The sequence below is a fragment of the Desmodus rotundus genome, chromosome 1, assembly GCF_022682495.2.
Source record: "Desmodus rotundus isolate HL8 chromosome 1, HLdesRot8A.1, whole genome shotgun sequence".
In the NCBI taxonomy this organism is placed as follows: Eukaryota; Metazoa; Chordata; class Mammalia; order Chiroptera; family Phyllostomidae; genus Desmodus; species Desmodus rotundus.
Genome location: NC_071387.1, coordinates 12,801,524 through 12,814,848, shown reverse-complemented (window position 1 = coordinate 12,814,848; position 13,325 = coordinate 12,801,524). Strand labels below are relative to the sequence as shown.

General features: G+C 43.4%; 1 protein-coding gene across 2 annotated transcripts in view; it reads right to left on the bottom strand.

Annotated features, from left to right (window-relative positions):
• Nucleotides 1-13,325, bottom strand: part of BRINP1 (BMP/retinoic acid inducible neural specific 1) — a 172,545-nt gene that overhangs the window by 26,558 nt on the left and 132,662 nt on the right. For both annotated transcript variants that reach the window (XM_045196858.2, XM_024562278.3), the window contains exon 6: nt 3,213-3,449. In XM_045196858.2, the coding sequence (XP_045052793.1) occupies nt 3,213-3,449 (237 nt within the window). The remainder of the gene's footprint in view (nt 1-3,212; nt 3,450-13,325) is intronic.

The window sequence follows — 13,325 nt, the reverse complement described above, 5'->3', positions numbered from 1 at the left end:
TAACCTCTTGACGCTTCAGTTTCCCCATCTGTCAAGCAGGTACAAGAGCATCTCATTCAAATGTTGAAACGGTGACATGGGACTGTATCTGCCTAAATAGTTCCCGAAATACAGAAAGTGCTCAATGGACAGTGGCGGAAGGTTGAAAGGATGACACAGGGCTGCGTGATGGGGGCATTCACTGAGTAAGCTGCAGGCAGGGCACCGGCCCGGACTCTGCTGCTCGGGCCGCCAGCGCTCCTCCTGTGGAACACGTGCAAGCAGACGGCTCCGTTGACCTTGGAGGTCACAGCCCTTTCCGTGAACCCAAATTTGGGTCAGATAAGAAGAGGTAATGTAAAAGTTAAAGTGATTTACTGAGTCGGCCAAAAATGTCCATTTGGGTTTTTTCCATAAGATGGCTCTAGTAGCACTTAGTTGTCTTTAACTTCATTTTAAACAACTTTGTTAGATTGTATTGTGACAGCTGTATTATCAGTGTGCATTTAAAAAAAACATCAAAATTGGTGAATTTTTGTGTAGCCACTTTAAATATTGAGGATGGAAGAAAATACACAACATTTCCTGCATATTATGCTTTATTATTTTAAGAAAGGTAAAAATGCAACTGAAACACAAAGAAAGATTTTGCAGTGTATGGAGAAGGTGCTGTGACTGATCAAATGTGTCAAAAGTGGTTTGCAAAGTTTCATCCTGGAGATTTCTCTCTGGATGATGCCCCACGGTTGGTTAGGCCAGCTGAAGTTGATAGAGATCAAATCAAGACATTAATTGAGAACAATCAATGTTCTACCATGTGGGAGATAGCCGACATACTCAAAATATCGAAATCAATAAAGTTATTGGTGAAAATGAAAAATGTGTCTTTTATTTTACGGGAAAAAACTAAACAGGCTTTTTGGCCAACCCAATACTTTCTTGACTAAAAGTGGAAGGGTCTCCTCCCAAAAAGGACAAGCAGACCCCCATTTGTGCATGTGAACTTGGTCCTATTTGACCACCAAACAGTAGCACTTAGGGGCCACCAAAGAATCTATGGCTTTTACCTGTAGCTGGTCATAAATCCCTTCAAATTACCTGGTGCTGAAATAAGACGGAGGAAAGTACACACGCATGGGCCGCAAAGACATGTATGGATGGATGGATTTTGTCTTAATGGGTAAAAACATTTCAAATGGATAAGTACAGGGTATCTAAAGTAAGTGAAGTAAATGTGTGCTCCTCTGGGGAGAAAGCTTGGCACTAATAATTTCCATGGACCATTCAGCTTACTCTGCAAAATCTCAGCACCTCAGCATCCCACCCGCCCACTCAAAGCAGTTATTTTCCTTGGGAATAAGGACCACATGCTCAAGACCCTTACTGCTTGTGCGCACGGCTTGTATTCTCTTCTGCTTTTTAGCAATGGGGAGAATCTCTTTGCAAAAGCATTTCATCAAACGCTTCTTTTGTTTGAGGCCAAATAATCATCACAATACGTTTCTACCCTGAACCTCTCGCTTTCATGCATTCCTAGGATTTTAAATGGACTAATGGGTGCAGGTTCTTAAGGCATCCACAGTCCCGTTGGAGCCGCATGACCTTTTAAGAGCAGAATCACTGATGCATCGTGTGTGCTCAGAGCTGGTTGGGGACTTAGAGTTCATGGAAACCGGTGGTTTTCAAATACAGCTCAACAGAGCTCAGCTTTTATCTCTGGTACACAGTAGCTCCCAGGTATGATTTTGTTTGATCAAAGGGGTTTTGGGCTACATATTTGAATAAATTCAAAAATTAAACACATAAACATGTCCTCTCATTTATCAGATGAGGGAACTGAGGACTGGGGGGTAAAGTGGAATTAATAAGGTACAAAAGCTGCTGTGAGCACTGGGTCTGGAATCAGGGATTCCGTTACCGACTCCATCATTTACTATGTAACCCTGGGGAAGACACTGGGTCTTGGCACCCTCCCTCCTCTACAACACAGCGACATCATTACTTACTCTAATGCAGTTCCTGTAATAGATTTGAGGAATATAAAGTGGTTTTAAAAACAGTAATGCTCTCTCTATATGTCCATTTATTTAACAGATATCTGAACACATACTTTATGCCATTATTTGGCATCTCTTCACTGAAGTCTCAAGGATTCCCAAGCTTTTCATGCCCAAACTGAACATACAGTTTTCTTTCCAAACCATGCAGGGTGCCCTAGCTCCGTGAATGGTACCCACATCCATCAGAGTGTGTGACAAACATACCTAAAAGGAGTTCTTGGATCTCATCTCACTCTTCCTTTCTCAAGTCCTGCTAGTTCTCCCTTGAGACTAGCTCAGCACCACTGCACGTTTCCCCTCTGGACTCCCCTTGCCATTGCCCTAACCTACATCACAGGGCGTCTCTCTCCTTGGTGCCAGGGGATGGCCTCCCCCTATTTGGCCTGCATGCACCCTCCAATCTCTGCACCACGCTCAGACACACAGACTCTGCTCTTCCTCAGGGTGCCCTCCCAGACCCTCCTGACCAGGTCAACCTCCAGCTCTACGTGATGGGCTCACAGTAGCTTCCCATTCTCCAGATATGATTAAAATGTCAATTATCTGCATGGTTATGTGGGTAATGCCTGGTTTTCCCATTAACTAGAAGCTGCAGGAGGGCTGAGATCTAACTTTGCACCTCACCCACTTCATGGCCTTAGGTAACCAACTTTCCTCATCTGAGCCACGAAAAGCAGGAAATAGCTAAGTGACTTCTAGCTTTGACAGTCTGTGAATTCTTTGGGTATCTATGTGAACATCGACATGTATATGTATATATACATATATATTTACATGTGTGTGCGTGTGTGTGTGTGTTTTGTTGATTGAGAGAGCCTGACAGACTCGGGAAATAATACAAACATGTTTAACTCTCCATTCTCCAGAGGCTTCCTATGTGCAGTGTGGCATTACTCTCTCTGTCTTCTGGGCCCAACAAAGACAATACATCACAGGACCACAAACCTGATTACACTATTCATTATCTCACTCAGCAGAGATTTATTGAGTGCCCTATCCCATGACAGCTACTAGATCTCGCTCTGGACTCTCCAAAGTAAAATGGGGGGCGGTGGGCAGGGGGGCAGTCACTGTTCCCTCACAGCAGCCTAATCCCAGGCTAATCCCAGACAGTTTCCTTTTCTAGACTTGGCTCAGGGCCATTCACGCAGCAGGAACTGTCAGGCTCCCTACCTGAATTCTCCAGGTCCTTGTAAGCTTCGGCCCAAGACTTGGCCATGTTGGCCAGTGTGTACTCCATGATCTGGATGTCGGTGATGGGGCAGTTGCACTGGGGGAACTCCTCCGCACACTGGCACCGGCACTGGCTGTTCTGGCACACGTACTCGCCCTCGCCGTTGCACATGATGTAGCTCAGGGCTGACTGGACAAACTTCTCTTGCAGGTACTGAGGGAAGATGATCTGCAGACCTGTTTGAGAACAGCAAGAAGAGGAAACAGAGGGGTTTAAGAAGGTGTTTCATTAACAGCTTCAAAAGGTGATGGGTAGGAATCAGAAGCTGCTAGCTTTCTCCCTGTGTATTGTAACCAAAATATCTCGGAGCCTGCCTACATCGAGAAGGTCATAATTGGTGAGGCCTCCAGTTGCATTGCTTCTACTTCAACTTCTCAGGTCCTGACCTTGGCCATCTCTGAAATGCATCCTCCCTTCTATTACATTAAGACTGGAGTCTGGTATATATCTTTTCCACTTGGGGAGAAAATCCTTATTGGAAAGCACAAGATTATTGTTTATTTTTTCTTATTTCCTTCATTTCTTTCCTTTTCCTTTCTTCAAATATTTATGAACCCTATTTATGAAGCACAAGTCCTGAGCTAGGCACTAGGTCTACAGAGACAAAAAAAGAAGATAAAAAAAGACACGCTCACAGCCCTTGGGGAGTTTGCAATGTAATCAGCAGGGATAGACATAGACACACATCATCATAACACAGCTTTATAGACCCGAAGCAGAGACGGCCCTGGGAGGCAACGGGCAGCCGAAGACTGCAAATAGCATGGCTTGGAGAGCAGGGAAACCTTTGTAGAGGAGATGGTATTCAGGCTGGTTGAAAAGTAAATAAGAAATCATCCTGTAAAAGAACATTCAGAAGAATATTCTGAAGAGAGGAACAGCAAAGACAAAGACATAATGTATCTGTGAATGCAATGAACTTGGATGGGTGGGGTGCCTGCTATAGGAGAACAGGTATTAGAAAGGAGCAGGTGCCAGAGTGCAAAGAGCTGAATTCTCAGGAATTTGAATTTCATTCTGTGGATAATGGGGATACTTTGGTAAACTTCAAGGGTAAGAATAAAATGTCAAGAATGATATAATTTCATAAGGCCACTGTATCATAAAAAATAAAATATCAGTGAAAAATGACATCAAGGTGAATTAATTTTCTTTCTTCCTTTTTTTTTTTTTTTTTTTTTTTTTGCTTTAAACATGAAGAAGCCAGGGCCCACTGAGAAAAGGTGACTAGCCAGTTGTTGGTTATGAATACTCTTCACCACATCTCTTGATCTTTTCCCTATACTTGAACTTATCAAAGTCTTAATCCTCAGAGCCAATGATGGAGAAGGGTTTATCTGGGCATGAGCTCTCCCCCTACGCCCTTGAAATGTCAGCATAGCCTCTGGTGCCCAGACAGTAAGACGACTCTGAGTTAAATTAGTTCATTAATGTACTTTCACCTGGGACATTTCTCTCTCCCTCATTTGGAGCTGCTAACAGTTTTAGCCACCAATGCATATGAGCTTAATGGTTTTACTACCCACTGTGTAAAAGAGAACTGTTGTTTGGATTTTTTTTTTTTTTTATCATTCATGCTTCAGGGACATTCCCTACCCTACTCACTGGGGATTTGCTGAATAAACTCAGCATTTCTCTCACTCTCTACTTCACATTTGTGTTTCTAGATTTTTATCTTTCCTTCTCTCTCCTTCACATTATTTTTAAAAACCAAAGTTCCATCATTTCAACTTGTGTTCATATGGCATGTCAAAAAGACTATTGGAGAGACGCATTGTGGAAATGAAGCTTGGGCCTCCAGCATGCCGTATGGTTGGAACCCACAATAAGGTAGCTAAAAGCTGGGCCTCGCTAGAGTCAGGTTCCTCCCTCACTATTTGAGTCATCTCAGACAAGTTATGCTACCTTTCCAAGACTCCATTTTCTTTTCTGTAACATGAAAATACTTTTAGTACCTATATCAGAAGGTTGTTGCGAGGACTAAGTGCAAGAATTTCTGCAAAATGTCTAGAACAGTTCCTGGCACATAGCAAGTAAATGTTAATTATCCCTTTTGTTGATGATGATGTGATAATGGTACTCCTCTGATTAAAGTTTTTTAAAGTTTCAACAGAATCTATAGAATGCATGAACAATAGCTGTGCATATTTAATCAGAAGGAAATGACACTCAGAAGGCAGTCTGTAGATATTTGGAGAGATTTCACAAGAAGCAGGGTTTAGAATTCTAGGCCTGTTGAACCAGCAGTGGTGGGAGGGCTATTCAGGAAGGTGTACCCTATGTGAATGTGCAAGGAAGGCGTTCTACCAGACAGAGCTGCACAGCTTGGGCAGTGGGCCTCTGTGAGCCCAGCTGAGGGCCGCACTGATGAGCACGGGTCCACGTGAGTTTGAGCGACTGCTCGGAAGGGCTTGCTGTACAGGGATATAATACAAATACCAAAAGGGGGGCAAAGCAAGTCAAATCAAGCAGAAAAGTTTCTTCTAAACTAAGTCTACAATTCTTTCCGAGTATGCATTATTGAGTCATTTTATCTGTATCACAATTTTCACTTCCAAAGCAAAATGTATTTTTAGCTGATCTCTATCCCCTATAGGCATCTGAGTCTATGGATTGGGGTTGAGTTTCTGTTGCTTAAAGGAATTCTATAGACTATACCCGCAGTCCTATTTTTCTAGCTTGCTCATCATTTTCTTTCTCCCTTTTGTAGGGGATAAAATATTCTATTCTTGGTCCCAGCCCAAAAGGAATTTGGGGAGAGCATTTTTAGAAAATTGCGTCAAACCATTTCTCTGTTTGGCAAGGGTACAAAAGGCAATATTACCTACCCCATTTAATGCAACGGAAAACAGATGAAGTTTGGGGTTGGGGGGCTTGTGGGAGAAGCTGAAACGCAAAACTGACTGCTCTTTAAAAATGGAAACTCAGAACACGTGAGCTGTCTCTGAGGCTGAATCTCCTGGGCAAATTTGAAAGAGAATAATGAAGACATAGCAATTAAAAAGCACTTTTCTGCAAAATGTCATTACTGTTTTAAAGTTACATAACCATTGCTACAGCAGCGGAGGTTCACAGAGCAGTCACCGCCACAGCGGTCTCCTGATGACCTGCATCCAACAAAGAGGCCCATTGCTGACCTCCTAGATGGGCGCCTGGATCCGGCAGGCTTCAATGGGAGTCGTAAATAATTTGGAGGGGGATTTGGCCTCTGGAACCACTGTTTGAAAGATATACAGCTGCTGGCTAGGTTGGAATGTTCTGTCCCCACAGTTCCCAAAGACACACACACACACACATACACACACACACAGAAAGGAAAACTGAGAAAATGAGGGAGAGAGAGAGAAAAAGGCCACCATTATTGCCAAGCATATAAATTAGCTTCACAAAACCCAGGAAGGCAGTAGCTGAGAGTTGCGTTTGAACACCAATTCACCCACGCTAAACATATGGAATATTTTCCCCTCAATCTCATTATCCTTTGGGGGGAAAAAAATCTCGTTATCCTTTAAAATGGAATGTTTCAGTGTTCCGCACAGTGAGTGGGCAATGCAGATGTGGGAACACCCACGACGCCTTCTCTTTTCCTGCCTTTGCCCCACTCTCCCCAGTCCTTCCTCCCACCTCACGTTCAACACATACACCTCGCAATGTTTTTTGTATTTTCCGCAGTCTGAAATATGATTTCTTCTTCTCTCTGGCACACAGTGAAATAGCTGTTTTCTGGCCTCCCGCCTCCCTCTCATCTCCTAACATTCTCTTCCTTATTCAGAACACACCAGGCATCCTGTCCTTTTCCAGTCCCTCCGTGTGCCAGTCATATCCTCCTGACAGTCTCTGCACTTGTCCTTCCCTGAGCCTAGAATATTCTTTTCCCAGACTCTGCCCTCTGCCTTGTCCTGCATTCTGGCCTTCCCAGACACCCATGTTAACATGCCTCTCTATCTTCTTCACAGGATTTGTGACTTACTGAAATTATCTTATTAATTTGCTTTCATGTTTATTTTTCCATCTCCCCCACTGGAGGGTGAGCTTTAGGAAGCAGGGCCTTGCCTTTCCACTATAGGCCTGAGTGTAAGTTAAGGCCAAGCCCAGTGTATGGTACATGAACTCACTTGTCAAATGAAAAAAAAAAAAAAAAAATCCTGTTTTATCCCAACAGAAAAACACGTTGTCCCATTAGATTTAGAAGATGTTAGAACTGAGAAGTTAGGTGATCTGCCCAAAGCCCCACAGCTAAAGTAACAGACTCAGAACCCAAATCTAGGAATTCTAACTGAGTCCTGAAACACCTGAGGGTCCTCCCACCTCTCCAGTGGGCAAGTGTGAAAACTGAGACAAAATCCTGGCTTAGTGTTCCTGTAGTTGCTCTGGTGCAGATGGGCCTTCTGGGAGTGTTGTAGTCTCTCTAAATTCAGGTTTCTTGCCTGTGAAGTTAAAATCCCAATAACCACCTTCCAGGACTATTATGAGGAGTAACAGGCCGAGAAAAGGCATAAACACCATTTAAACAAGAGCCTAGTTATCCTGGGCTGAATGTGTGCATCCCCCAAATTCATTATGTTGAAACTCTACCCGCTGTTATTAGGAGGCGGGGCCATTGGGAAGTGAGTTGTTCATGAGGGTGGGGCCTCCCTGGCAGGATTAGTGCCTTTATAAGAAGAGGAAGGGACAAGCTCCCTCTTTCTCTTCTTCTCTTCTTCCTTCTTTCTATCTTTTTTTTCATCTCTCTTCCCTTTTTTCCACACATATTGCTTAAACCCTATTATGTGCCAGTCACCCCTGCCATGGATACCAGGGTGAAAGAGGCAGGGAACTCCCTGCCTTTGCAGGCTTCATAGTGTAGGAAGGAGACATGTATAACTATCCAAGCTGCTTGGATGCAGTGAGAACAGTGCTCTACTAGAAGCACAAGGTTGCTGGGGGAACAAGAGGAAGAACAGCTAACCTAGAATAGATGGGGGCGGTCAAAGAGGCTCTCCTAGAAGGAGCGGCCTTTAGACTGAGACCTGCTGGATTAACAGGAATTAGGGGATGAAAGATCCACAGGAAGAATAGACTAGAAAATGAAAACACCATAGGCAAATGTCTCAGGCGGTAGAACTTCCAACTAAGAACTGACTTAACAATCTCCTTCCTTTCTGATTAAGGTTCATCATTTTTGTTTGTTTGTTTGTTTACTTGCTTCCAAATCCCCTAGAGAAGAGAATAAAGAGTTCTGGTGCCTCAGAGAAGATCACAACTCTGAAGGGAAAAATGACATAGAGCAGAGATCTGTCAGCTCATTAGATGAACAGCAACGAAAGTCCAGGATCCTTGTTCCTTACAGGCAGGGAACATACCTGAGATTGGGGGAGTGGGCAAGGAAGGCTCACTGTATTGTTGCGTTTCAACCATTGGTGGGGGTGCCGCTAAAGTACCGAGAACTTTCAGGGAAACCATACATAGGACCCCTGGAGATCTCCAATAACATCATCAATACTATTACTGTCTAAAGAAAGCACCTGGTTTCGGTGACTGTTCTCAGTGAGGCCGGGGAACTTGCAACGGCTGGAAAAGAAGACCTGATCAACAAAAGCTAAAGGTGCCCCTGAGATCTGGAGCTTCTAGTCCAACCTTCCTCTCTGACCATGATCCTGCTCTTCGGCTGTTAAGAACTCAGAGCCTCTTCCTCCTTCCTTCAACAAGGTATGTCAGGACTTGTTGAAGCAGATGCACCCTGCCTTCTAAGGACACAGAGGGGCTACTTGGAGATTCAAAACTAAGGCACAACATTTTAAAATAATAGACAAAAAACTTAATTGATAATTGAAACATAAAAAGTAGCACCATGTCTGGTACATAGTAGCAGACTATGTTTGATAAATACATTTCAAATATTGAATGTCAGTGATCTATTATGGAGATGAAAGAAAATAAGCCTGGAGACAAGAAATTATGGAAGACTCGGTGATGTGTGTGGGATGTGGGCAGAGCCTTGAAACCTGAGCATGGCCTTGAATAGACCAAGGACAGCTACAGTGTTCCAGGCAGAGGCCTTGCCATGAGTAAAGATTAGTGTGTGAATACCTGGGATCAATTAAAGTCTTGTTCAAAGCAAGACCATGTACTTTCCTGGGTTTTTTCTCAGCTTTGTTTTATTTTAGTTCATATCCTAATTGCTTAGCATAGTACTATTTTTCGATGGACTCACTCCTTTCTGACCTATTTCATTAGATACTAAATGCATGATCTCATACAGTGTTAAGAGGAAGGGGGGAAATCCAGGTTAGGTTCTATTTTGGTTGAATATCATTTTTTCTATCCTCTTCTTGCATCAGAATGTGGCTCCCTGTAGATACGTCTGAGCCCTATAGGAGTCCCAGCTGTTGTCTTGTACCTGCTAAGTTCTGCTTGTCAAATTCTGTCTATTTCTGAGAAGCACGGGGTAGGGAGAACAACAAGGACTGCACCTTTTGCTAAAAGTCATCCTGATCCCCTTCCTTCTGAAAGCCCGGGGATTTCAGACTGGCAGATAGAGGACTTTATGGCTCCAACAGCCATTCTGAACTCCAGCGTAATGAAGGCATGCAGGTCAATTACCCATCTGTTTGTGTTTCTATTGCTGTGAATTACGGTATCCATCGCTGACAGCTCATTGGAGTGGAATGAAAATAAGACAATAATTCACCGGGTGAAACTGTGCAGAAAGGGCAAAAAGGCTATGATCTCATTCAGAAGTTCAGCCCTGTCTCCGAGATGGGTCATTTGCTCTCTGGGAAATAAAGAAAGGTAGCTACCTGGGGGAAGAGTGGGTGGGTTCTGGCTCCCTCTTCTGGAGAGAGTAACCTTTTCTGTTCCATGGTATCATCATCTATCCTGTGGGATCTTAAGACTTGGAGCCCTTGGATGAAAGATTCATTTTCACTATCAGAAGTTCTGAGGTTTGATGACACAGGAGGCTTCAGTAGATAGAGAACTCCTTTCTCCGCAGAATTTGAAGGCTGATACACTAAGAGTGCTTTAAAGAACCCAAGGTCCAAATGGCACATGGTAGATTGGCTTGCCATTAACTCATATTCAGTGGCCCTACCTGCAGTGTCCTCCCTTTGAAAACATTGCATGGCTCCACCCTCAACTCAGGTGAGTTCACATAACATGTTTTGGCCAATTAACTGGGGGTGGAAGTGATATGTGCAACTTCCAAAATGAAGTGAGAAGAACCAACGAGTGGGTTCATCAGTTTGTCTTTCCCCATCCCCACAGGAACAGTTCCATACTGAAGACACCAGGTGAGCGGAATCACTATGGACTATGACCATGTTGTGGCATCAGTAAGAAAGGAGCATTTCCTTTTGCCAACCACTGAGATTCAGGGACTCTGTTACCACCGCATAACCTGGTCTACACTGGCTGACACAGGAGTGGGAAAACTATGACCTAGGTGCCAACTTATCCCTCTGCCTGTTTTTGTGAATTAATTGTATTGGAGCACAGTCACAGAGATCTAACTATTGCCTGTAGCTGCTTTTACATTACAACAAAAGAGGTGAGTGCTTGCAACAGCAACTGAGGGTGGCCCACAAACCCTAAGGCTCCATCTGGAGCCAAATCCATCTGGCTCTTTTCTGAAAAAGTTTGCCAGCCCGTGAACTGATGGCTCGTTAAGGTTCTTTCAACCTTGATTTTCTAAGAGTCTACTCTGTACCGTTAGTCATTCATTATTAAGCAAAGATCAGTTAGTGATCTTCCTGTGTCAGGCATTCTTCTGGGCTCTGGAGAAAAGACTGGAAACTAGAAACAAAATCCTTGCCCTCACAGAACTCACCTTCCAGTAAGGGAGATACACAATGAATGAACACATAAAAACAGAGGACGCTTTACACTGACAGAGGTATGAGGGGCAGGGAACTTCGAGATGACAATTTTAACTTTAAAAAAGAGAAAATGGTCTACACTATGAAATCACCAAGGATAAAGACATAAAAATACTTTTACAATTAAGTTTCATAAAATTTCCACATGGAGGTATCTTCAAGCTTCAAGAAGAGGCTGATTCCATTTAAGCAAAAGCTTCTTCATAGAATGCATGATGAAATTCAAATCTGACACCCAGAAGACTGTGTGACCTGATCCCTAGATCAGCAGAGGTCTCGGAGTTCTTCCCTAACATGCCCCCCTTGCTTTGCTACACCCTGCCACACCACTGGCTCTGTCCCCATGGGCCAAATCCCCTCCTGTTCAAATTTTGGCCCAGTTGTTATTAACTGCATGATCTTGGGAAGTTAAGGCCAAGAGGCTTAACTGCTCTGATTCTCAGTTTGCTCATTAAAGCTTCTGTTGTAGGGCTGGTATCAAAAGTAAGTGAACGATTTTATATTTTGATTGTGGTGTATCTTGATTTTATGATTGAATATGTTTGTCAAGTCACAGAACCCATTCACCTCAAAAGGGTAAATTGTTTTGGATGTAAATTATACCTCATGAATTGGAAAACAAAATCAATTATATAACACACATTAGAGTCCTAGTACATGACCATTGTTCAACTAATAATCATTCCCTCATCTGTTTTCTGTGCTTTCCCCGGAGGCCTTTGGCAATCTCAGGCATTTCCCTGTTGGCATCCCAAAGCACCCTGCACATATCTCAGATTTTACCAGAACACGGATCACATCATGCTCTGTGTGTCTCTGATCATGCTCCTCCTGGTCTGTGAGCCCCTGGAATGGAAAAGGCAATGCCTGGTCCATCTCCATTTCCTGGTCGCCTAGGGCACCAGTAAATGTGTCTGAAGGAAGGTGAATGCAGACAGATCACACTGCAGACAGGAGTGGTTCCCTGCTCTGTGCCCAGCATGCCCCACCTCTCTTGAGCCATCCCTCCCTCGTGAGCAGGACCTGATATCTTTCCCAACATCATAGGTAGAAACCTGAAGCTACAGTAACTTCAGCTCAGCAGTGAAAGAGACAGGTGCTCAGATGATACGAAAGGACCTGACCAGTAATTTCAGCACATATTTGTTTTGCATCCATAGCTATAAATCATGATTCTTGGGGGCTACAGCTGTTTTTAAAGATATTTCTCTGCATTCTTTCCAAGATACCCAAGCACAGTGCTAGATCCTAGTAGGTGTGCAAAAATAAAACTGCTCAATTCATCATTTATTTGGAAAGTCCTTTCCCTCATCACTTTATTAAGCCGAGTGTTGTCCTAGATGCTACAGATATGGAAAATGAATAAGATGTGATTTCTAACCTCATGAGTCAAGGGGTTAGGAATGAACCCCAATGGCATGTATATAGTATGGCATCAGCCAAGTTACATGCCACAGAACCATAAATGTACAAATGCACCCAGAGTCAAATAGAGTCAGGAAACTCTGTGTATTTAATCCACCTCTTGAGACTCACAGTCCACATTAGCACAGTTAAGACACTGAGAAGGCCTGCAGTAAGTAAGTGAGTATGGTTCATGCCATTTAATCCAGTGCTTCAGGAGCATCAAAGTTTTGTTGAGTTACTGTGTGGAAATAAATAACCTCAGAATCTCGGTGGCTTATAACCACAAAGTTCATGTTTCATGTTGGCTGGGCTTTCACTCTTTCCCCAGAAGTCTTCTCCTCTTAGGATCTAGGCTGAAGGAGCAGCCTTCCTCAGGTATATGCCATTCGGATAACAGAGAGAAAAGAACAGAAGTCAAGGTGATGTCGCCTGAAGTGTCTGCTAAGATGAGGCATGCATCTTGTCCTCTCACATTCCACTGTCCAAAGCAAATCCTATGTCCGAGTCCAATCTCAACTAGATGAGAAGTGTCCACCTCCCATGGGACAGCACTACCGGTCACACAGCAACATCCTGGCAGTCCTCCAAGAGGAAGCCAACAGTGCAAGCATGTGATCTACCACAGAATAAGCTTGTTGTTGTGCCAAATCTTTTTTTAAAAAATTGAATTATCATATTCTTCAGCAATTTCACTCTTAAGGTGCACACCCAAAAGATTGGTAGACAGGTATTCAAACAAAACCATGCACTCAGATGATCATAAGAGCAATATTCACAATACTCACAAAG